At 35.3% G+C, this 26,732-nt stretch overlaps 1 protein-coding gene across 3 annotated transcripts in view; it reads right to left on the minus strand.

The window, feature by feature from the left end:
• Nucleotides 1-2,245: 2,245 nt before the first annotated feature.
• Nucleotides 2,246-26,732, minus strand: part of LOC586120 (meckelin) — a 36,042-nt gene continuing 11,555 nt past the window's right edge. Inside the window, exons 14-29 of one of the 3 annotated variants that reach the window (XM_030975288.1) lie at nt 26,282-26,402; nt 25,751-25,862; nt 24,829-24,984; nt 23,673-23,771; nt 22,507-22,593; nt 21,794-21,973; nt 15,519-15,575; nt 13,309-13,449; nt 11,973-12,053; nt 11,068-11,184; nt 10,546-10,656; nt 10,068-10,089; nt 9,263-9,345; nt 6,957-7,059; nt 3,197-3,339; nt 2,246-2,611 (exon numbers count right to left, since the gene is read on the minus strand). In XM_030975288.1, the coding sequence (XP_030831148.1) occupies nt 2,531-2,611; nt 3,197-3,339; nt 6,957-7,059; nt 9,263-9,345; nt 10,068-10,089; nt 10,546-10,656; nt 11,068-11,184; nt 11,973-12,053; nt 13,309-13,449; nt 15,519-15,575; nt 21,794-21,973; nt 22,507-22,593; nt 23,673-23,771; nt 24,829-24,984; nt 25,751-25,862; nt 26,282-26,402 (1,694 nt within the window). In that variant the 3' untranslated portion in view covers nt 2,246-2,530. The remainder of the gene's footprint in view (nt 2,612-3,196; nt 3,340-6,956; nt 7,060-9,262; nt 9,346-10,067; nt 10,090-10,545; nt 10,657-11,067; nt 11,185-11,972; nt 12,054-13,308; nt 13,450-15,518; nt 15,576-21,793; nt 21,974-22,506; nt 22,594-23,672; nt 23,772-24,828; nt 24,985-25,750; nt 25,863-26,281; nt 26,403-26,732) is intronic. The other 2 variants (XM_030975289.1, XM_030975290.1) reach the window with 2 other exon arrangements.

Genomic DNA, 26,732 nt, shown 5'->3' on the forward strand with positions numbered 1-26,732 from the left:
ATAAGTAGCATGAGTAAAATGTATGTCTCTCTGTCTCCCTCTCTCTTTATCTTTCTCTCACTCCAGTTGTCTGTGCGTCTCTCTCTCAATTCTGTCTCCTTTCCCTCTCATTTCGTCAGGGGAAAAAGGCCTACATGTATTTCCTTTTATTTTTCCTTTAACCCCCCCCCCCCCCTCATCTCTCCTTCTCTCCCTCCCCCTCTCTCTCTCTCTTTCTCTCTCTCTCCAGCCCTGTCTCATCACAACTTTTGGCTTAAAGAAGAAACACATTAGAAAAACAAGAGATAAGTTCTTCTTTTCTTTTGTAAGAAATGAACAATGAAATATGAACACAGTAACAATGTATGGTAGCACAATCACACTCAACTGCAAAACCATAATTATGGAACCATTAAACATATTGAACACAGACATTTAACATCATGACTCCAATCACAGCACATCTTAAACAATATGTAGATGAATGTTTTGCCAGAGGATGTTGGTGCCATGTACGGCAAGCAGTAAATAGCATGCTTTAATACTCTTTAAATGTACAGGCAAATGACAATCCACTCTTTGAGGGCATATGTTACGAATCATAGCTTTTAGAGTGGGAATCCACTCTCAATTTATTAATAACCATTACTTTAGAGTAGATTCCACTTTAATTTTGGAATGGGTTTACTTGAAAACAAAATGATCTCTACTCTATAATGACTCATAAAAGCATAGATTTGTTACTCCCCTTCATTAGAAGAGTACATACTTTCTCTTGAGAAGAGATAGAAAGGTGTCAAAAATATACAGACATGGTCCTTATAATATACATATTGAAAATAATGATTATTGTTTGTTTTTACACTGTATTCTTATGAATAATTCTTATGTGAAATGTCCTTTGTTATTCGAAGACCAATGGAAGAAGTTTTCTGTTATAATGACAGATGAATCAATAAATTTAATTCAATTAAAAATTAAATGTTCCCACTATAATTGAATTTAGCCTGATTGTTTTTTTTTTAATTTGTGTATTTAAAATCATTAATGAAAATCAGTCTACCGTTAACCTCATCTGCATTTTTACACACATAAAAATTAGGTGTATTAACATTTGTACAATTACGGAACTTAAGATTACTTTTCTCAAAGAAAAAAATCTGGAAAGTTCCTCAAGTCTACAATACCAATGAGGACTAGATCTAGAGCATTTCAGAGAAGCGTTAACTTCTTTACATTTAATTAATACATACAAGTTATTTTGTACAGCATCTGTTTTATTTCATTCTAACACATAATATAAGAACCATCTAAGAAAATGCTTCAACCAACAACACAATAAAGATTGCACACACAAATGATTTAAATTACAATAATACACATGTAGAAATTCAAGGTTTCACTCCTTCAACACATGAAGTTCAAGGTAATCAACTGGATTTCAATAAGAGACAGTACCAATTCTGTAGAGAATTATAGCTGATATACCACACATTCTTATCATTCAATGTTTAAGGTCAATTAGAAAAGCAATGCCATGTATTATTATCATTATTCTTATTCCTGTTGAAAATCTAAGCATTCATTTTGAACTTCAAAGAAAGAGGATGTGCTTTTCAATAATAGCATCTACCGGTACTTTAAAAAGCTTATAAACTTTTGACAACACGAGTTGCAAAATAAGACGAAGAGGTTACATGTTAAGCATTATTATAAAGATTATATTGTCTGTTTAGAGCCAAAAGAGCACTAACACAGAGTTAATGTCCTTCTGGCTCTGTACCAATGATAAAGTGTTGCTGATGGTATGGAATCAATCTAAAATCACACCCCTACTTAACATAATAAGCATTATATTTAATGTGCGTATTTATACCAAGATACATATCAAACTCTTATCATACTTTACTGAAAAGAGTTATTGTTTTACTTTCTTTATTTGATAAAATCCTCCCTGAAGAAAAATCTTCAGAAAAAAAAAATTGGGTATGGAATTTGTCACAAGATCCGATAAATACATTGTTAATGAAAGATACTGATTGTTAAATTGTCAAACATTTTGATGGATGCAAGATGGATATCTTTCAAAGAATATCATATCGAAGGGTCAGTGACACAAAGACATAACTCCTTTTCGGCCATTTTGAGAAAAAGTGGTTTATGTGTCACTGAGCACTTGGGCCGTAAGGAGTTAAGTCTATGTTTCACTAGCCATCGACTTCAATGGGGTGTTGGGTGGAGTTAAGTCTTTGTGTTTCCTGGAAGGCCCACATTTTTCTGAACATTTTGATACCAAATACTCATTATGGCAATATATGGAGTTACGTCTTTGTGTCGATGAACCCTCGATATGGGCAAATTATTTGTGGTGATAACAATATCACGGATGAACGGAACTATCTGCAATACTCCCTTCTAATTTTTCACCTGTTTCATAATTCAAATCAAGTAGAGGGCATGAAAACTAACATAAATTAATTAACAGTACTGATATGTGGAAGGAAGTTGATATCTACATGTTAAAATAAGCTGGACGGCATTGCGGCAAGGATTAGATTAAAAAGCGTTCATCAACCAACGTCTTTCTTGCCACGTTACTTCTTCCGAAACTGTCCCGAATCTTGATTATAATCTGTATTCAAAATTAAGAGGAAACAAGAAAATGTATTGTGTCAAAAAATGTTCATGTGTTCCTGTTCATATTTGGAATACAGATAAAAGCCTTAAATCTACTCTGTAATGTAAAGACTAGTTCCATTGAAAGTAAAATTCTAAAAAAGAAAAAAAAATCCTTTTTCTTCCTTTTTTGGTATATATCTACTTCCGATAGCTTGCGTCGAGACAGAACATACGTACGAACAACCAGAAAAAATAATGCCTCTGGCTACTTTGTAGCGAAGGCATACAAAGAATTAAATCTAAGTATTTAATTAATTAAATCCTAAAAACTGTCAACCATAACTATTGATACATCAAGGTAAAAAAGTAAGTTAGTCAACTTTTCAAAGAAAAAATGTAAGATTTTTTTGGCGAGAGGGAGAATGGCATTAACTGAGAGATATAAGTAAGAGCTCTTTTTGCTCTCAATATACATTCGACCTGTCCGTATCTTATCATTAGGTTGAGAATGTGTAAGTCATCATGCAAACTGGATGTTACACAGATGGAAACAAGTATTAAATAATTTTGTTGATATATAGAAAGCTGTCAATCTTACCATACTGGTGATGTAGGTGATAGCTCCAGCTAAGACATAGTTGGTAAAGATGAGATCTACGATACAGAAGAGAAGAAGCTCAAACACCAGGAGAGTAGCTTCATGGCCGTAGAAGATAGCTTTCTGGAAAGCATGACCGTCATCTAGCAAATATAGCAGAAAACTCCTTTAGCCAATTGACTACTGAATTTAGTCAATTCCATAGGCTTAATACATGAACCACCCAAGTTGACCCAACTCCCATAGGTCATGGGTTAGCAGGGTTCTTGTTAATAGCCAGCAACCGGCTATTTTTTCCGGCTGTAACGGCAATCGTAGCCGGCTGTAAGCCTCTCCAAAAAAAAATAATAATAATACAAAAATCACATCATATTCGGTCAAGTCGCTATCTCAAACCCTGCTGGTCTTCAGACTGTCGGGCTGAGCATTCCCAGCCCCGGACTATGGCACAAATTGGGTCATCCTGATAAACAGAGACCACTAATAAACAACATAAAACATGTCTTATTATTCCTCATCTGAACTTGATATCATGATTAACCTTGCAAAGTTACTCTGTGAAGATAGCTGATCTGTGACGTGTTTATATATGCCTTAGCTTTGCAATGCAATGTTTGCACATGGTCAGGGAGAGAGCTCCCTGCATGTATCATTGCCATATGAAATTATGTGGAAGTGTGTATCACACACACCCAAGACACACCCTGCAATGAGCTGATCCAAGTTAGTGACCAATGAGGAAGGTTCTCTAGCTATGTGGGTGGAGTTTGATACCAGCATAAATTACAGGTTGGTGACCGCGCGTGCTTTCACCGTACCCAGTTCAGTGGGAGGTCAAGAAGCCACGCCCACAAGTGTGCATGTGACAAGCATGAGCTCTCCATCTGTGTGTATGTACAGTGTATTTGGGCGCCGGAGGTTTGTGTGTACATGTGTGTGTGACTGAGAGAGCACGCATGGGCTAGCATGTCCCTGCATGTCCCTGCATGGACGAGGCAGGGACATGAGTAAGACAAGTAAGACAAGTGAGACTCGATAGAAAGGATGGCTGTGTTAATCGGCTGAATTGAAGAATGATCAAAAACTTAAATTACTCACAATATCCAAGACTTTGTTGATTGATATTTCTAAAAATTCAATTATTATTGTTATCAATATTTTTGTATTTTATTTATATATGAACATTATTTTAGGGGGCGAGTCGGCCGGCAAGGGATGGATATTAATATTGAGAGAGAGAGAGAGACTCGGGGGAGAAGGGATGTGAGAGGAACTGACCATCGAATGTGTAAACATTTAGAAAGTTGTGAGCTGATAGTGCAGTAATAAGAAAAGGTACATGAGCGATGAACACATTGCAGAGAGAAGGGAATAAAGAGGGTGAGAAAAGAGAGAAGGGGGCTGGTTGTTTTATTGTTTACAAATTCATTCATGGGAATTACTGCTGCCAGAAAGCTGGCGCGCAGCGGCCAGGGTGTAACATTACACTGCGGTTTCTTTGATTATCTTTATCATCGGCTATTAGCACATTCCAAAATGTATGCAAATAACGGTTAACCGGAGCGAGAAATGCTAAACGGTTTTGATGAATGCGGTCGGATAACCGTCGGTTAAACGGTTTGACTCAGGCCTAGTGTGAAACTGTGATTGATTTGGCGATGCACGATTCGATTCAGAATACGAGCGCTGCACAACCGGTGCGGCACGCTATACACATACACTGTCACAGAGACTAGACCGTAGACGTACGTTCGTAAACAAGCTCAAGCCAGCGAACTCCGCTCGCAATAATTTAAAGAGGCCAGCTCCAGAGCTCGCTCTGCGTCCAAATGATCACCCGCATTGGCATTGCTATTTATACTTCGTAATCCTAAGTTAGATCTACCGTATTGTGAATAAAAAATGAAAATTTGTACTCATACATGTATGTACTCAGAACTTTGTCCAACACCGATATAATCCTTATATCTATTTGATAATTGTTTCAATACAACAACAAAAAGGTTTTTTTCTGGATCTTTTCTTTTCGTGTTGTAACATTTTTACTTTTACTTTTAGCGATCTATTTTACCGATTCGAAAAACAGAGGTGGCATATTGCATATAAACGTTAAGCGCATGGCGATTGGAAGAAAAGTACCGAAAACTATTTTTTTTTCGTAGGCCTAGAGTCTATAGAAATAATTATTAATTATTATTTTTTTAATTTTTTATCGCAAACGATTTTCTTCACTGACAAGGTCCTGTAAACGTCAGTTAACCGTTTTTGCCCAGGACTACCTTGTATCATTATCATGTAATTCAAAATTGTAGATTCATCACAAATATGATTGATTTATCAGAAACAATAATGGAGCATTTTCATTTCATATTGTATATCATATGAAAAGTAAGTTATTCAGCCAAAATATTCATGATCTTTATCATTAAACTATGGCTCATACAGTGTGGTCATATCTTCAAAAATAAGGCTAAGATAGCACCAGAGAGCATCTAAAACCCTAAAGCTTCCAGGGCCCTTGGGCGGGCCCTGGACCCCGGCCGCAAGGGACTTCGCGCTTCGCGCTCGTGATGTGCGCTACGCGCACAGAGATTTTTCTTTTGCAATTTTAGTAGCCTCCTGTAAATCATAAATAGCCTGCTATCAGAAAAATTAACAAGAACCCTGGGTTAGTCAGCTTAAAAATCATAAATTAATCCCCTAAAGACCACTATATCGTCGGTGGGGTGACAAAACCTTGTATCTCAAAAATCATGAATTTTCAGGAGAGCGAAAACACTTTCCTGTCTCAACAAATTTAGTGCTGTGACACCGTCCTTTCTTTTTAAAACTGGAATATTTATACAATTTTTAATGTCATCGTTGAAATACAGTAAAATATTTGTTTTTACATTTGAAAGTGAGTTACGAGGTTTTTGCGTTTATCTACATTGAGATACAAGTTTTTAGTTTTTATTCAAATTGAGATACGAGTTCTTACTTTCAACTCTGAGTAAGTTACGAGGAAAGGGGATTACATATCTTATGTTATGAGGTTTTGTCAGTGCAGCTTCAAAGGGGGTTAAAGTTACAAGGTTTAGTTTAAGGGTGTTTGTGTGGAATTTGTGAAAAAACTGAGAAGGAGGCGTTACATGGATTTATCAGGTGGTGTCGTAGGCCATTAGGTACAAAATTATGCAAAAAAAATCAAAATCTCAAAAATTGAGGTACAAGGTTTTGTTACCCCACCGACAATATGACCTATGACCTCATCACTCCATTATCTCCTAATGATAATGCATACTAGCACCACAACTAATCCTTTCAACACCAAAGGTGATTTCAAGAACCCATATTTTTGATACTTTATATAAACTTCTTGGACAAAGAAAGTTTTTCTTTCTTCTTACAATTAAAAAAAAGATTCAATAGTGGGAAGGTCGATATTACAGAACAATGTTTTCATCTGTATAACAAATGTATAAAACTAAACTATATTTATAATACATAAGGGTTAACTTGGTGGCCCCATATTCAAACAAATTGTTAAGAAGATTCTGCAATGAGGTCACTGAAAATCTTGATTTTCAATGTAAATTAACCTTTCTAACTTCGACTTATTTAGCAGAAAATTTAATCAGTTCATAATTGTATAGGAATACTTGTGATACTTCATGTAGTATTAATTCTGAAGTCTCAAACCCAACAGAAAACCCTAAAACACAATGATTCTCATATCAATTTCAGTGGTGGGGGCATACAAATGAAAGTGATTACTTACCATTAAAAAAGAAACCTTTATCAGTGGGGTCGTAGAATTCCATGTCCAGGATTTTCTCAAACAGAAGCTTATCCTTTACAACATAGTCAACATCTGACATACCCTGAGAGAGTTAAACGAGGAGAAACAAGATAAGTAAAAACAAGAATAATGGCCATCGTCTGACATACCCTGAGAGAGTTGAATGAGGAGAAAGACGATAAGTAAAAACAAAAATAATGGCCATCGTCTGACATACCCTGAGAGAGTTGAACGAGGAGAAAGAAGATAAGTAAAAACAAAAATAATGGCCATCGTCTGACATACCCTGAGAGAGTTGAACGAGGAGAAAGAAGATAAGTAAAAACAAGAATAATGGCCATCGTCTGACATACCCTGAGAGAGTTGAACGAGGAGAAAGAAGATAAGTAAAAACAAGAATAATGGCCATCGTCTGACATACCCTGAGAGAGTTGAATGAGGAGAAAGAAGATAAGTAAAAACAAAAATAATGGCCATCGTCTGACATACCCTGAGAGAGTTGAACGAGGAGAAAGAAGATAAGTAAAAACAAGAATAATGGCCATCGTCTGACATACCCTGAGAGAGTTGAACGAGGAGAAAGAAGATAAGTAAAAACAAAAATAATGGCCATCGTCTGACATACCCTGAGAGAGTTGAACGAGGAGAAAGAAGATAAGTAAAAACAAGAATAATGGCCATCGTCTGACATACCCTGAGAGAGTTGAACGAGGAGAAAGAAGATAAGTAAAAACAAAAATAATGGCCATCGTCTGACATACCCTGAGAGAGTTGAATGAGGAGAAAGAAGATAAGTAAAAACAAAAATAATGGCCATCGTCTGACATACCCTGAGAGAGTTGAATGAGGAGAAACAAGATAAGTAAAAACAAAAATAATGGCCATCGTCTGACATACCCTGAGAGAGTTGAATGAGGAGAAAGAAGATAAGTAAAAACAAAAATAATGGCCATCGTCTGACATACCCTGAGAGAGTTGAATGAGGAGAAAGAAGATAAGTAAAAACAAAAATAATGGCCATCGTCTGACATACCCTGAGAGAGTTGAACGAGGAGAAAGAAGATAAGTAAAAACAAAAATAATGGCCATCGTCTGACATACCCTGAGAGAGTTGAATGAGGAGAAAGAAGATAAGTAAAAACAAAAATAATGGCCATCGTCTGACATACCCTGAGAGAGTTGAACGAGGAGAAAGAAGATAAGTAAAAACAACAATAATGGCCATCGTCTGACATACCCTGAGAGAGTTGAACGAGGAGAAAGAAGATAAGTAAAAACAAAAATAATGGCCATCGTCTGACATACCCTGAGAGAGTTGAACGAGGAGAAAGAAGATAAGTAAAAACAAAAATAATGGCCATCATCTGACATACCCTGAGAGAGTTGAACGAGGAGAAAGAAGATAAGTAAAAACAAAAATAATGGCCATCGTCTGACATACCCTGAGAGAGTTGAACGAGGGAGGAGAAAGAAGATAAGTAAAAACAAAAATAATGACCATCGTCTGACATATCCTGAGAGAGTTGAACGAGGAGAAAGAAGATAAGTAAAAACAAAAATAATGGCCATCGTCTGACATACCCTGAGAGAGTTGAACGAGGAGAAAGAAGATAAGTAAAAACAAGAATAATGGCCATCGTCTGACATACCCTGAGAGAGTTGAACGAGGAGAAAGAAGATAAGTAAAAACAAAAATAATGGCCATCGTCTGACATACCCTGAGAGAGTTGAATGAGGAGAAACAAGATAAGTAAAAACAAGAATAATGGCCATCGTCTGACATACAGTGAGAGAGTTGAATGAGGAGAAACAAGATAAGTAAAAACAACAATAATGGTCAACATCTGCAACCCCTTCCTTGCTTTGGGGGCCATTCCTGCCCAAGGATATCAATAACTCTTTATTTCAGTGCCATATTATCTTTCTCAAAGAACAGTTCCAGCAAATATTTTCTACATAGTTTGACATTTTGTACATTTCAATTAACACCAGGGGGGTGTTTCATCAACTAAAATTGAGGCCCTTAAAATTGGTTCCATCAATTTTAAGATCACTTTTAAGCCGTGAAATGGCTTATAGCAATGAGGTATAGCCTAGAATCTAGACTGAATTAGGTCACTTAATAGAATAGAGCAGATAGTGATGGGGAAGGGACCAAGTTAGTCTTGAAAGTTAGAGATTCAAGTCAACACTTTTTGTAGAGCGAAAGAGTCATACAGTCTAAAATCTAGGATACCAATTGTGTTCTATTCATTTGTTTCTTATGAATGTACCAAAGTACTCACATGATCAATGAATGTAGACAGGAACTTGTTAAGAGAGACGTAAGCTTCACTTATCTTATCATCATTATTACCAGCTCCAGCTCCTGTTTGCAAAGAGAAGTCAGGTCAACATTACCAACCACTGGATATTCAAATGGCCAAATGTAGGTGCTCGTTTTATTTATGTAGTTACAGGGAGTTTACGTAGCATGAACATGTGCTGCTTCTAGGAACATATTACAAAATGAATGTATCCTATTCCTGAAATATATCCAAATACGATATCACCAAACCATATTGAAATTCTAATTGCATTCCATATGAAATGTACTTCTTTTTAATTGAAAAATGTGTTTGGGAAATAGTATACCTCTTGAAGAGAGGCTAGAAAAAATACCTTTATAATGTGCAGCTTTAACAAAAAAATACAATTACTTCAATTATAAAACATTATAGTATCAGCACTTTCTACACGTATATGTTTTTGTTTATTGTTTGTTGTTAATTTTTTCTGTTTAACTTGCATTATATTTCTCTTTTTAAAATATGTATTTTTTTCTTTCTTTATATTTACTTATTTTAATATTATGTATTGTTATTGTTTAATTTTGTATTTTATCTGTTTATTCTAATGTATTTTAATGTCCATGTACAATGTACGGACATGCTGAAAAACAGCTATGCCCAGCGGAAAGCATGTTCTTTAATCACTGTATTTAAATAAATAAACAAACAAACAAATATGTATATCAATTTGAGTTGGCGATCACTAGAGCCAACATTCTACCACAGTAAACAGAATAAAATCTAGAAAGATATTACATACCTCTTGCTGCTCCTGGTGCTCTCTATACAGTAGAGAGAGAGAGAGAGAGAGAAAACAAAGATTGCCATTAATATAGATAATATGAAGTGAAATCTCATTATATAAAAATGTACAAATAAACAAGAACATGTTAACTAACTACTTGATTAGTGATATGCTTCATGCAGACAAAATGCAACTTCTTCGCACTCAATTTCTAAGGCAGAAGTACAACTGTACGTTGACAAAAAGCAGAGGAGGAGAAGACTAACTGATACTTACACTAACAAGATAAAAAATTATATTGGAATAAATGAAATGATAGAATGAAGAGGATCAAATTTATGCAAAAAAAGTTGGTGTACTGAAGGAAAAAAAAGGACAAGAAAAGAAGACAAACACAACAAAAATCTTGACTAATAAAGTATAAAAAGTCAATCAAGAAAGCAGAAAACATATAACCTGAATGTCTGACTATGGATTGTATATAATATCTTACCAATGGGAGCACGATGGAGTTATATCTCTCTCTGAATGTTGAACTAAGAAGCATTTCAAAGGTTTGCTGATCTGTGTTTGGTTCCAACCCTCTCTGTCCAACTAGGTTGTCCTAAAATCACAGATTGAAACAAAAAAGCATATACACATGATTATCTTTATCAATTGATTTTCATCATGATAAGACAAAAAATATTGATCTGCATCCATCTTCTTTTTTCTTCCAAATACTTCTTCTACACAAGGTATTGCATATGTTTGACAATTGAGCAATATCAGAGTCTGCTGTTTTACTGTTTAGAATTACACATACAGTACAAATATGAATCACCTGAACTTGTGTCCAGCTATAACTTAATAAAATGCCCTTGTTATTTAAAACTAAAAGAATAAAAGCATAAAATACGAATTGCATGCAGTCCTGACACATTGCTTTTCTACACTTGTATTAAATATCACTCATTTAATTTCAACTCCATTTTTCTGTTATGGATGAAAATTTTACTTTTACTTGTAATCTTACTTCTTCTCTCTTGAATTGGGTCTTGATTTCTTTCATATTGGTGTCAGCAAATCCATGAACAGAGCGACCATGGATATAGAAACCATAGTTGTTTTGAGAAAGTACAAATACACTGATCTATGATGGAGGCAAAGGAAGGTGGATAAAGAATATTGAAAGTTAAGCCATTGCCTAAAGGTACTGGGGGGTATATCAAGCCAATAGGAAATGTGAAAATTTAGAAGTAAATAAGTCATATCAATTATTTAACAAAATAACATTGGTATAGCTGAAAATAGTTTTTGCTAAGTTGTATATGTAAGTCATATATTTAAGTCATAAGTCATATCAATCATACAAAAATGAAAATTGGGACTTGCAGAAAACCTAGTTTTTCTTCTTATTTAATAATTAATTTATAAAGATCAAAGAACAATCACCATGAACCAGACATAAACAAGATATAGCAGACAACGTGCCTTTGCCAAGGCACTCTTTATACAGAACATATATTATACATCACTAATGACCATTACAAAAAATAAAATGTTACAATTAAATAAAATTTAAAAAATTTAAAAGTCAAAAAGCATTGTAATGGAAATTTTCACTAAATGTGTTTTAATATTGCACACATAAAATGTTTTATATTGATGATTTGCAAAAATAGTTTAAAATCTGCAAAATTTTTTGCTTTTCAAGTAAACATGATTTCAAATTTATGTTAATGTGTGGTCGCATTCTTGATCATTGGTCTTGCATCTTTACAGTATCATATAATCTAATAACCTGATAACTTGATGTAATAATTTGAACTGCTTGAATAGCTATGCTGATGATTCAACTTGAAACAAACTGAACCTTACTCATATTGCAATTAGAAAAAATATTAATGACTAAAAAAATTAAGCCAGCCATTTACTTACATTTGCCATGGAACAGAGATCCACAAAGTTCCTCAGCACATCTTCTACAAACCTCTCATAAATGAGTGTGTAGAATAGCCACTGTCAACAAAGAAAGAAAGAAACTAAAGTTACTTATCTAATGATTTTAGCTGTCAGTATGAAACTAAATATGGTTCAAATCAAATCAAATCAAATCATTTATTTCAAAATTCCAACATCAATTACAAACAATGTGTAAAAAACAGTCAATGGGCAATAAAACATTATAAAACTATGACATTTCAATCAAACGATTAAGAAGATTTATAAAAAAAAACAAGTATAGTATTCAATAAGAAACAAGGTACAGACTACATAAAAAACATAAGAGGATAATTGGAAAATGGTAAACACAACGAAAGCCAGGTTTTTGGCTTGTTAGGGTGTGTTCACCTAGTTTGTGTATTTGTTTGTTTTTATATTATTATTATTTTAAAAAATTGCCATTTGTCAAACAATACATAAAAAATAGAACATGTGAACATAAACATGAAAAACATTATATCAAAAAAACATATAAGAGCATCAAACAGTATGGTATGGTTCTGCAGGATAATTAAGAAAATATATGTAACAAATTAAAAGTTTCTTATAATTGCCTCCTGAATGTATTATTAAATAAAAATATTGAACTGGTCACATTTTACATTATTATAAAGAAGTGGACCCGAATGTCTCGGAGAGTATCTTGAGTAATCATTATTATATGTCCACCGATGAGTTCAACTTATAAAGAATATAATATATACAATACTAAAGCAATGTTTAGACTACTAAAATTACAAATGAAAAAATCTATGTTGATGATTTAACCCATTGCTTACGGGAACCTGGCGGTCCCTGTGTTAAGCCTATGGGAATAAGATAATTCAGTAATCAACAGCTTAATTGATAGTCAAAGAGGGGCAATCAAAATAACATTGAACAATGAATCACGCAATCTGTGAAAGTCAATACACAATATTGATTTCCTCAATATACTATTTTGGGGATGTACACTATTGAGATTAAAAGTCTCAATTCCCCCCCCCCCCCCCCCACCCCCTGAAAAAAAAATGTAAAAAAATCTCCCCTTAGGACTTGTGTTTGAAGACCTAAGAAAAGTAATCAGTGCATCATAAAGGGCTACTTTAAATATATCACACCCTAACATTCTTGAATTAAAGTTGATGATTCAGATCCCCTAACTCCTCTTCTTTTACCTCCCCCCCCCCCTTCTCCCTCTCCTTCCCCTACCCTCCTATCCTTCTCCTCTCCCTCTGTCCTCTCCCCTTCCCTTCCCCTCTCAGACTTCTTCAATCTTCACATCATTTACCTGAATAACTCCAACAAGGATGTACAATCCTGATGCCATTCCAAACCTCAAGATATCTGAATACTCTCCGATGTACTCATCATTGGTTGGGTTCAAACTGCTCTGAGGATCTGTGGTAGTCAGGTTCTTCAGACCCACAACCTGTGGAATGATCAAACACAACTTATTCATTAAATGATGAGCACAATTCATTTGGCTTTAAGAACTATCAAAGGGAATTGGTAACTGCATGGGGACTATAATGCCATACCTATGACGGCTACTAGTGTATTAGACTAGTATATGCAGTAGACTTTATATAACTCTCTTTAGTATCTCAAATAAATCTAGTCATCCGATCGGTCGAAATTGGAGTCAATGATTTTAGCCATGCCTGCCTATAACGGTCAATAGTTAATGAAAAAGATGCCCATTGCCCCGGGTAACGGGCCGCATTGTTAAAATTTGATAATATATCCCCATTGGTTTACGTGTAAAAAGTTTCTTTGAGCGAGCGCGGATACCATATAGTGCAGTGTGTGCGATTCTCGAATGATCGTAACATTCAGGCAACTTTCCAGCGAAGATTTACAGACGTCAGTGTCTCAGATTTTCTGTGATGTTTAAACCAATCTCTACTCAACTTTTTGCGAATTTGGTATACCGGGGTATAAAAGATATATGGACTGCTTTAATATTCGAAGCATGGCTGTTTCTATATGTCTCTCTGGGACGTTACATCCTGCTATGACCCCTCGGCTCGGGTCTATAGCAGGATGTAACGTCCCCTTGAGAATATAGAAACAGCGATGCCTCTCATAGCAGTCCATTACATAACTTGTTCTGCCCAAGGCTAATCTTGCACAAGGTCCTAAAACCACAAGAACACTGCTTTTCATCCACTATAGATACAGCACTTTAGCCATTGTGCCTTGTTCCTCACATGTGAGCCTATTTTTAATACTTCAGTCATATTCATTCATCTCTGTTTCCATACCAAGCAATACTAAAAGTAGATATTTAATTTTCACCAATACTTTGTGATGCAAAACAAATACATTTGTCAGAAAAGTAAATATTTGGTATGCAACATTCAACCACGAAACAAAAGGAGAATATTGTTTAATGTACAAGGTGTAAAGGAGGTAATTTGATCAAACTGACCCATAGACAAATTACACTGTAACCTTTTCATTTCATGAATTCTACCCTGAATAGGAAAAGTATGAATAGTAATATTTTAGACTACTCATCTGTAACAAAGAAAGGTGATAGACATAAATGGCATAATACGTACATATTAAAATTCAATAGGTTTTATGTTTTGTATGTGTTTTTTTTGCTGGTATATTGTATCTCACTAGCATCATGTTACAACCACATTCATTGAGTTATTATCTTGATATTTTTATGAAGTTCTCATAATACTGAGGGTTTTTTTTTTGCTGGTAATTGCAATACCATGGCACAACCATATGCCTTCTATCTTTATTTTGACTATTATGATAATCTCTTGCAAAATGATCTGGGAAAAAAATCTCACATGAGTCCCATGATTATATGAAAGCATTCGTTACCATTAAGGATTGTTCATATTGTGACAAAGGCGTAAAATGCTTCAGATTTCTCTATCTCAAAACACACAGATAAGTGAGTATGAGTAGAACCTTTGTTCCGCACTATATTCACTCCTACCTGCCATTCATTTTACATGTAAATTGAAAAACAAAAACAAAAACAAAAAACCATGAAATGCCCGGTTTCTTGCCCCATGGGGGAAAGCGAGCCTTAAAGATGAAGTTGAGTTCTGGTCATGCGATTGCATTGTGAAAGAAACGGTGTGGAATCGACCAGAAAAGGTTGATCATCTAGCATATAAGAATTTGTGTGTATTGCAAGGTTCTGGAATCATCAAAATGATAAGAAATTTGACCAAGTCTTGGTAAAGTTACAAACACTGTACACAGAAAGATGTATATGGAACTACCCGGACACGTGGCGTAAAAATCCTACCCACGAGTTTTACGATGTTATATGACATTATAAAGGCATTTGACGAGCCATGCTTTTCAGGGAACATGGCTTATCTGATGTTCTTCCACACTTGCATAATAAGAATGATAACGCTCACAAATTATTTTTCACCTCTTCCCAGAACTCAATCTTTTCTATAAACCTTGGATCCTTGCAACTTTCTTCAGGATATTTCTGCTTAAAGTGCTTTAACTCACCTCCAGAAAGAAGAGCACCGCCATGATCTGAAGAACAGGATTGGATCTCCTCATTTCCTAGGATGAAAAAGATGAAAAGAAGAGTTTATGACAACTTGCCAAAAAGACAAGCAAGAAAATCTCCTGCCCAAAATTTTACAGAAAAAGTCCTTTAATCGACTTCATTTGTTACATATGTAGGTAATCAAATAAAATAATTTTCTGTGATACACATAACTGTTAAACAATAGTTTCTCATCCGGTCAAGGATTAGTATTACCCATGCTTGCACCTGCTAGCACAGAGCACGTGTAAAACACTGATATTTGTAAAGCTTCTCTTAAAGGTATGATGTCCCATTTGCAGGCCCAAAAAATAAAAAGGTTAAATTCCAACGGCATTTGAAAGATAATATTAATTTAGAACATCCCTAAAAAAGTGGGGCTTGAAAATGTCTTTTAGTGGGAAAATAATGACTATTAGTTGTCAAATCAGCTTAGGAGCTATAGAGCCAGTAAGTCATAGTCTGATTTTCAGACCATCATACCGAATGGTTGTACGTTTTATGCTGCGCAAAGATTCAATCAGTTAAATTTTGGCCATTACAAGAAGTGGGTTATTGATGTAGACAAATGTACCCTTTACAGCTCATTTAATGTATGTTATTACCAAAGAAGAAAAAAAAGCCAGTCAATAGTGTCTGACAGTGAAGTCTAGAAAGTTAACAGGTTTCCTTGCATAATTTGAATATTAGGACACTGCTAACGTTTAAATTTCACAGATGTTGGGACATCCATGACATATTCATAATTCCTGCAAAGTTTTACAGAATTTGATGGTGGCTGCAAAAGGGACATAGTACTTTAAAAATACAGATTCGTTTCCCTAGCCTCCCTTCATTTGTACCAGTATATACCGAGTCATATTTCTATGTCTGCTGATCATTATCACGGTTGTATTTTTGAAAGTTCACAAGGAATCAGCACTTGGGGCTAACTTGTAGCTCAAGATATACCCATGGTTTACATTATTTCCCATACCATGCAGATAGGCAGTTTTCCAAATCCAATTTTGCTAAGACATTATTCTAATATGAATACATGGAATGAAAAATTTAACAAGATAATATCACTCGTGAAATCATACATACACTGCACATACCTGCCAACATTTGAAAATAAGAATTAGGAATTTTTAGCACAGTATATGCCTTCAAAAATAAGAAATTGCACTTGCAGCGGCAGTGTAACTGGCAATACGTGGTAAATCTGTACCAAAAAGCGAATACAAATTCGCTGCTCAATCATGCAGCCATTCAACGCACACAATACGTGAACTATCAAATCGCGGAACATGATAAAACAAGCTTAATTTGGCTTTAATTAGCACCAAAAAACAAAAAAACAAAAAATCTGAATTTTATGAATTTTCAGGTCCTAAAAATCCAGAAAATCAGCATATTCCTGATTATTCAAAAGGGTTGGCAGGTATGCTGTAAATGTACTTCATTCATGCGCTTGTATTAAACTTTGAAGGAAAACCGATCTACAGAATTGTACTGTAGAATTACAATTAATGCCCTTTACTGTCCACATTGTTTGCAACAAAGTGAAATACATAGGATTGGAAGGGCAGGAAACTGAGGTTACAATATTGAGAATATAACAGGATATGGACAGGATGTGCTTTTCTGCAGGTATGAACTTTCTCTCTCTCTCTCTCTCTCTCTCTTTCTCTCTTTAAGTACCATATCGATTGACTTTGGTGATCATGCTGTTCAACAACCCTTGGTTCCTAGCCTTCTTTATTGGCACCACTTCCAGTTCTTTCACTCCCCTCTCCTCCAACAATTTCGACTGTCCATCCAAAGTATCCTCCTTCTTACCCTATTCCTTCTTCCCAAAATTTACCCTGTCAAAGCAAGATTCTCTAGGCATTCTTTATGTGTAATGTGACCCATGAACTTCAACTGCCTAATCAACATGTCACGTATCATACTCCAGGTATGAACATCATATCAAGGTCAATTTAATCAACCAATCATGCCTTCTAAACACAACTTGACAAGCACTTAACAGACAACTTCTATACAAATACATGATGTTCTGACACTTCCAAAACTTTGGTGGTCAAATTAAAAACAGGTTCCTGTTCTAGATGCAGTTTTTTTATCGGATGTGCAGGATGCATACACAGGAAGAACGATACAGATTGCGGTCAAGCGGTCATAGAGAAATTCAGGAGTCATACAGAGTATCCTACCTAAGCTACTAATGTACTTAAAGCTTGTGAGGAAAGGTATTCATACAGTGACTGGCCACCAGACAACATCATTCTGAAATCTTTAAAAGACTCTAAATCATTTCTAATTCTAGCTGGAAAAAGGAAAATAGATCTGTGTTGCAGAAATCATCTGTGTATGCTCACGAATGGGTAAGAAAGAAAATATTTTGAACGATTGACTTAACCCTATCTAGAGGGAGGGGGCTTTAAAAGCCCCCCTCTACATTTTTTTTGATAATTTTTTAATGCCAAAAAATCTTGCGCTGAGATTTTATGACTTTTTTTTTTTTAGTCTTGCACACCTTTTGAAATAATTTTTTTCCTCGAAAATCAGATTTACCTTTACAAAGTCATGTGACCTTTTGTCTTTGCATGTCAGCCCGAAAGTCGCTCATTTTCGTGATTTGTGTACAAAATATATGGAAATCTTATTTCTTAAAAAAAGAGATAAAACATTGGTTATTTGGTCTTGTTTATAGTTTAGGTGTTTATTTGGGGAGTCAAAATAGGTGAATTATAGTTATAATTAAAATAAAACAACTAAAACAATAAAATACATAAATTAAAAAAAACTTAGAAATACATCATTTAAAAAAATCTAAGAAATACATATGAAATTATCAAATCAATAGAATTAGATAACATAAGGAATAACCTGGTTCTTCCAATTTTTTTTTTGGTATTATTATCCCAAATGGTATGAAGGATATATGTAGTGAAAACTTCATTCAACACCCCCCCCCCCCCCCCCCCCCCCCCCCCCCCCCCCCCGGGCTATATGCAGTAAACAAAATAGCCCGGGGGGTGTTTCATAAGGCTGTGTGTAAAGTTACAAATGACTTTACAAATTATTTGAATATGAAGCTAGAGCTAAATGGGATGCCCAAATTTTTTCCTGTCATTTTTACAAAGTGTGACTGTATTTCCCATTAAATTGTAGCCACAAATACACTTTGCATTCAAATGTTTTGTTAATAATAAGGTTAATATACATCTGCATATTTCAACTTTAGCTTATAAATGCAATTAAAAGGATTTGAGAATCCTGTTTAGCTCTTCATATTCAAGTCATTTGTGAAGTCATGCATAACTTTATGCACAGCTTTATGAAACACCCCCCTAGCTAGATAAGGTTACGAATGATGATTTGGAATATTTTCAATATACAAATATTTGAACGACTATTAATAATTTGTGTGTAATTTATAATTTTGACACATTTTTCTGTGTACTTCTTTTCTTAAGGAATACCTGCCAGTGCCCGCATGTGAAACATCATGGAATCCTTGACAACAGACATAATAGGGAGCATGTTGAATGTTACTACCACTGCAGAACCAACCATACCCTTGATCTACACCAGTCAATTACATGTCACAATCATCGCCTCTTTGGGGATCACCATAGGAATACTTGGTATGATAGGTAACTTATTGGTGCTCCTGGCTGTCTCTCTCTCCAAGGACCTCCAGAACTCCACCAATGTTTTTGTGGTGAGTCTCTCTATATCTGATTTCATCTCATCTGTCGCTCTGCCATTCCAAGGCATCTCGGTGCTCTCTGAGTCTGGATGGCCTTTCGGGAAAGGGATGTGTGATCTGATGGGAACGATATTCCTCTGGTCAAACTCAACCAGCATCCTGACTCTAACTGCAATCGCAGTCAACCGTTACATTATCATCACTAAGGGTAAGAGAGTACAACAGAAGATCTACACACACTGTGGAAATGCCTTCATGGTAGCACTGCTGTGGCTGTTACCATTTCTAGTTGTGGTAATGCCTCAGCTGATTCCCGCAACAGGAGGTATAGTGTATGATCCCAACTTCAGATCCTGTCTGTGGGATTTGGAACATCCTTTAGCCATCGTCTTTCAAAGTATAGCCTCGGTCATCTTTACCGGTTGCATCTTCATCATATTCTTCTGCTACATTGGAATCTACCGCTTTGTCCGGGGACATGTCATCAACACACGCAGCAGGCTGAGAGAATCTCGATGCAACATGGCAATCAATGAAAGAACCAACAAGGAGTCATCACGGAAGGGTCCAAGCGTCAAACAGATCAATATCACCAAAAATTTGGCTCTTGTTGTGGTGGTCTGCTTCATCTGTGTTTTACCTTACACACTGAATCTGTTTTCAACATTCTATGGCTTACACACAGCCTATCTAGCCGTTCTTGCGGTTCTCCCTAACTGTTTGAACCCTATGATTTACGCAGCGCGGCATCCCACCTTCAAGGTAATCTTCAAAAGCATGTTTACATGCAGGTTTCACAATATTCATCATCCATCGAAATGGCTCAAAACCCTTCTTCACAACGCAGGTTCAGTGAACAGAACTACACAATCAAGCTCTACAGTTTGACGTGTGTCTAATGTGTTCCTTCTTGAAAAAATAAGATCAGATATATCCTTTCTCTCAGGGTGTTCATAGAAATCCACACAAAAAGATGTCTTTGGAAAGAATTGAAGTCCATAGTACATTAGCAGAGTGGGTTGTACGATATTCTGAAGTCACTGTGTAATGTAATCTACCAGTACTTGGATGCATATATGCTACCGGGAAAATTATGCATTGTCTGTTTCGCAAACATGTGGATGCTTGTAAGATTGTTTTTTAATATATTTATCTCATCAAACTTCCATATTACTTTTTCTCAGGATCTATGTGAAAATATTGCTTTTGATATGCCTAAAATACACAATTTACACGTAATGTCCCATTGAGGAATGTTTCATGAGATAATCTTTGCCATGGACAAATTGGCATTGCAATAAAATTAGGAATACCAGTAAAGAGTTTTATAGGTCAACAGATGAAACGTTAATGGACAAAGGTACATTATATGAATTTTCATTGCTTTAAGATTATTCTTTGAATATTCACCCTATGAAATGAATGTATCAAAAACTGTAACAAGTAGTTAGAGCTACCTCCCTCCAAGCAATTACTAAGCATCCTAAACTGTACACTTACACTAAAGATTGCACAAGTTTTTGCAAAAAGATAGGAAATCCAACACCATTATTATATCGTTTTGACTGAAAAGCATTACATTTTTCAGTTACATATATTGTAGTAATTGTACCATCATTTACAAAGACCATATTGGTCTTTGTAGTGCTGTAGTGTAACCATACATGCTCTTTCCATTATTTCCTTATTCAGTAACTGTTTCTTTTAAGTTTGGTCTTGTCTCTCGTAATTATCAGGCTAATGGACTTCTTATATCACAATACCTCATTTTTTTTTACACTAAACTTACAAATATAATACATTGTTTATCTAATTTAGAGATTATTGTGTCTATACCCTAATACCCTTTTCCCACTGAACATCTATTTTAATTTCATTTTATCTTATATGCAATTATACTACCGCATGTGGCACTAAAATCTTCATATATAATGTAAATTTGTTATATAACCATTTTCATGTTTTGAATAGAAACTGAAATTCAACTCAAGATTGCAATAAAATATACAAATGAATGTGACTAGCTTGCCTCAATATGTTTTCTATAAATATTTAAACGACACAGATCTGTAATTGGATATTTAAATGTGATCTCATAGATGATATGCTGCCACAAACATGTATATTGTCTGATTATTTCTCCTTTATAAATCATACCAATCGAACAAGAAGCAGAGAAAATAGCACCCTCAAAGTAACCAAATCAAAACTTTGGGGTAACAACAGTCTATTTCCACATTTTACTGACTTCCAGGACAGCTATAGAGTGGTGAAGTGTGACGTCATCAAAAATATAATTTTAGAATTTCTCAATTTTTTCTTCATTTTATCCGAAAAAGCATCAAAAATAATGTCCAAATGTCGAAAACCAATTGAATGTGTTAAGTATTGGCTGAGATATGACCATCTGAATAGATATATGTCGTATGGGAACTCAGTGTTACATGCTCTGGCTCCTAATGGTTAGGAGCCAGAGCATGTAACACCGCGTTCCTATGGGGATCCCTGAAAGGAAAACCATTGCATGCTCACCTGTAGTTCATTCCACTCATTAGCCACAAAGAATGACCTCCAAGCACTGATGGGTGCTACCGAAGCCTTGGTGTTGGATGCTGAGTTGGCCTGCACCATACGACCTCGTGACCTCTCCCAATCAATCAGAAAGATATCTGTACGGCACTGAATTACCAGCAGGTGTATCACGTCTAGTAACTACAGGATCACAGACAAAAATATAAAGATGATGTTGAAAAGATTGTCATGGATTAAAATAATGTATGTGATGAAAATAACATTCGTACTTAGAATAATGCAACAAATTTAGCGCAAAATCTGCGAAAAATTAGAGCAACGTGGACATTATCGTTTACAGTACTCGTAGCTCCATGTCACTGTTTATTAAAATCTTAAACTCTGGAGTCAAAGACATTCGACGCTCATTCACACACGAGAATGTTTTCACTCGACGCTCTTTCACTTGTATGTGAAAAATATTCGTTCAAGATTCATAACATCCAGTAAAAAATGAGGCAAGGATTCACCTTCTCCTATACAAACATAAGGTGAAGATACACTCTGGCCAAACAAAAATACATCAAAGATTCATCATGCTCAGATTAAGATTCAACGTCGAGTTGACGTTGAATGCTTGGCGACCCTTGAGGCCGGGGGGGTTGGTTCAAGAATCCGGTTGACGGGTGCATTAATAGCAAGAAACACCAATTTCATAGCGATTATGAACTTACTTTCAAAACAAATGCTACAATAACATAGATATTGAACGAGCTAGCCTGGCCTGATGTTGGAAGCAGGAGGTATACTTTATCTTGACGCTGTATCAAAAGAGATTTAAACAAAACATGCATAGATTCATTACTATACTAGTGGCTGATAAACAAATAAAGTCTACATACAGAATTCATATCTACAAGGACAACAATATCATTTCTTATAAAATAGTCATCTAGAATTTCTGCAATATATGACAACTTCTCTTGATATATATATATATGATGTATAAAATGCCAACTGTACTATTTACCAAACTGTATAAAAATTGATCGATTACAATTTACAAAACATAGTGTCTGCACCCGCTGTGGCTACTTTTAAGAGAAAACTGAAAGCCCTTCCCATAGAACAAGAGGGCTAATCAACCAAGTATACCAAGTAAGTTAGTATGCTAAAACATCTTTTATGTTTTCAATGTTTAAGTTAAAAGAACAGTAAGACACTTTTGCTTTACTTTCTTTTGCTTTCTGATATACAGGGCTTAAATTAATCCAAGGCCACTAAGGCCATGGCCTTGGATGCCCCCTTGATTGGCCTCAATGCCCCTCCCATTGGCCTTGGAGATTTTTGGTGCCCTTTCCAATTCTTCCTATTTGTGCTGTAATATAGGAATGTGCCCTACAGAAAAGTGGCCTTGCCCTAAAATACTGAAATTTAAAGCCTTGATATATATTTTCTTTTATTAGCTTTCTGTGTGGGTATGATAACTATGTAGCATAACTATACATGGAGAAAATGCGGTGATGCCGAAACCCATCAAGACAATTATCACTTTGAACAAGATCTCATCCAGTATATATTTCTTTTGTTTATCTCGATACATACAAATTTGACAGATGTTTAATGAAAGCACCCCATATATTATTAATGTACCGGGTAGGTCTTCCTGTTTCACAAGGATAAATGGTAATAAACCTCAACAATATTGTTTTGTCTGACTGAAAGAACCCTAGAATTTATAGTAACTTCTGTCACATATCGTTTAAATACAGGTTGTTGTGTATGGAAACTGTTATTTAAAAGATGGAATTGGGCCTTAAGACCTTCTAAAGATAACCTTATTTATAATACTGTCATACATTCTATCATGCATTATATATTCTCCTAGATATTAACTCACCTTAAAGAATAGAGTCCAGTACAATGACGCTCCCACGGTGACAATTAAGAAGGCATCAGCGATAAGACCACAGGCAAACAAGATGAACTTGAACATAGACTGGGAAATAAGAACATCATAACTACCTCATGAATACACCTTTTACATCGTTACTGTAATAGTAGAACAGGAGGATAATTATACCTTGTGAAACTATTCTGAGGTGTATTATAAAACTAAGAGGAGCAAGAAAGAATAATAACAACATAACCAAGCTGTGGGGAATTACATTAAAGGTACAGTATATTATGCTTCTGAAACTAAAGGACAGTCATCCCTTTAAACTCCTGGGAATTACAAGTTTCAAAGGAATGGATATGAGCTGGTAATTAGATTCCATAAACATGGTTTAACAGCTGGGAAAGCTAATTGATAGCAATACAAATGTCAAAATAAAACGTAGCCTCTTGTCAATGGCCCTGGTGCTGTTGGAGTCATAGTAGCTCTCTCTGATTCAATGATTTTAACCAAACTAGTTGGGTCAGAATATTCGCCCAAAAATGAAAAACATAAGAAGTTCAGGCTTGCTTCGCCTGCCAGAATTTTCGCCTTGATGTCGACTATGGACTCCAACAGCACCAGGGCCATCAACAAGAGGCTAAATAAAATGGGACATTTAAACTGAAACTGAGTTTTGCCAATACTGCAATGGCAGGAACATCTTTTTAAGAACTACTTGATATTGGAATTAATGACCTAAAAACCAACTAGAGTAAATGTATTTTGGATAGGCTAAATTGTCAGTACTTTCATACCTAACAAAATTTATCAAGATATCTCTCTATCTCTCTATCATAGATATGAGAGTTAATGAAATAATGGATGCTTCATAAAATAATTATTTTGGATCATTACAGATAGGAATGTTCCAGTTTGATAAAAATTTGCCCAATCTCACCACCTTAATAGTAATGTGACTAAAAATATATTTGCAGTGATATAAGAAAGTGACCAGGGGCCTGTTTCATAAAACTTTTTATCTATAAAAAATGCAAAATTTCTATGACAAATTTGCTCTCAGCCAATCAGATGCCTTGATTTCAGTAGCTTATAACAGTAGCTTGTAACTTGTTATTGATATCAAGTTTTATGAAACAGCTAGGGTGCAGATACTCACGGCTATATCAATGACAATGAGTCCAGCTCTCCTTCGCCAGGCATTGGTCTTAGCCATGGCATAGAGGAGAAAGAGGGCACAGAACACACCTATGCAGATAGACATAGCTTGGAATGCTGAGGACTGGTCTTGTGAATAGATCACAGCAAAGGAAACCTAGCAGGAATTCAACAAGAAGTACATCATTAATTAGTCAATACCATAGAATACATCTCAGAATTAGTGTGAATATTGTAGCACACTGCAAATTACTGGTGGATGTCTATTAATGTGTTTGTTTTTGTTTTGTTTGTTTGCTTGCTTTTACCCTTGACAAATAGGTACACGTATCAAAGAAACAACTAATGATGGATAGAAACTCCATAAAAAGTATTAACTGCTGGAGGGAAAATTCCAGGGGCAGCTTATCCCTAAATAGTTACCTCTCCTAGCTAGGAAATTCATCCTCCTTGGACAAGCATTTTCCCTGAACTCAACTAATTTTGTTTTGTCTAAAAAAAAATTTGCAATAAGCCTAATATTCCTGAACATGCTGAATTGAATTTATCCTTGAATATTATTTAATGACATTGCCTTAATCATTTTAATAAATACTTATCCACACCTTTGTTTCATTTAAAAAAATCTTTAATAATAGTGCTGTGTGATGTTACCATTGTTATTTGTTATATTTCTTTTCTATTTTGACGTTTGCATTATAATGTATTAAAGTACCTGATTACTTTGTAAAACAGACAATATCAACCTTGAGCTGCATGTCATGTTTTTCTTTTTTAAATATACCAACTCAACAACTCCCTTCCCTTCCCATCCCACCCTCCTAGCCAATTAGCTCTCAAGAACAGGGAATATCCCTGGAAGTAGTACTTTGCGTTATCGATGCTTTGTAGTTCTGAGGGATGTGCGATGGGATGGTACTCACTGTTCTACTTGTCTCCTCTGTGTAATCAGTCTCTCTTGAAAGCTCAGAGTATGTCAATCTCATGTATGGAGGGTAGATCAGCCCAGCTGACGTACCTTCACGCAGGGATACTCTACAGAAAATGAGTAAGTGATGGATGATTTCTCAGAATTATCGATTGCGCCCACCGCACATTGGCTTATACACTGTCTCACTTTATAGCAAGTCTTATGATTGAATTGGAATACATAGTCTTGAACAATATCACAATATATTTGATTTGTTTGAATATACATACATGTACCTGGATAGTGGATACTCAATAATATCACATCATTCAGTTTCACACACAAGGGCAGCATGTTATCATGATTGCACCTCTACATCTTGACACCTCTGTGTGTATGTTCCAAATAGAATAAAACAGATAATACACAAATATGGAAGATTCTACATCTTTCATGCATTACTCTCTACACCAACAAAAATCACAATTCCAAAGAAAATGCCCAACAATAAATTAGGATCCCTAACCAGCATGTCTACACTCACCTAATCTCAATACTTGATGCATAACGTAGAGCACTAGCTGGGTCATCTGCATTGACCTTCCCACTCACATTGTCCACAAGGTAGAATCGACGGGTCAGTTGCCATAGAAGCTGATTATCTCCTATATCCAAACATAAAAGTTCAAGGAAGTTTTAATAATTTCAAGGAGAATTCTAACTACCTTCCAATATCTGCAATCATATCAAAATGCTTATGTGCTCATGTGCCTACACAATATTTATCAAATTTTCGAAACATCACTGGCAAACGCTGCTGAAAATGTGGAGAAAAATTATTTGCTAAACAGAGATTCTAAATCTAATTAAATTTTATTAAGTTTTAGTGGGCAGGTGTTATTAGACCTCACATCAAATTTATTGACTGAAATACTCATCATTGATAACTTCTAAATACTGGAAGCCAAAAGATTAAATCAAAGGAATATACTCTT

Source organism: Strongylocentrotus purpuratus, unplaced genomic scaffold (genome assembly GCF_000002235.5).
Source record: "Strongylocentrotus purpuratus isolate Spur 01 unplaced genomic scaffold, Spur_5.0 spur5_scaffold_8, whole genome shotgun sequence".
NCBI classification, from domain to species: Eukaryota; Metazoa; Echinodermata; class Echinoidea; order Camarodonta; family Strongylocentrotidae; genus Strongylocentrotus; species Strongylocentrotus purpuratus.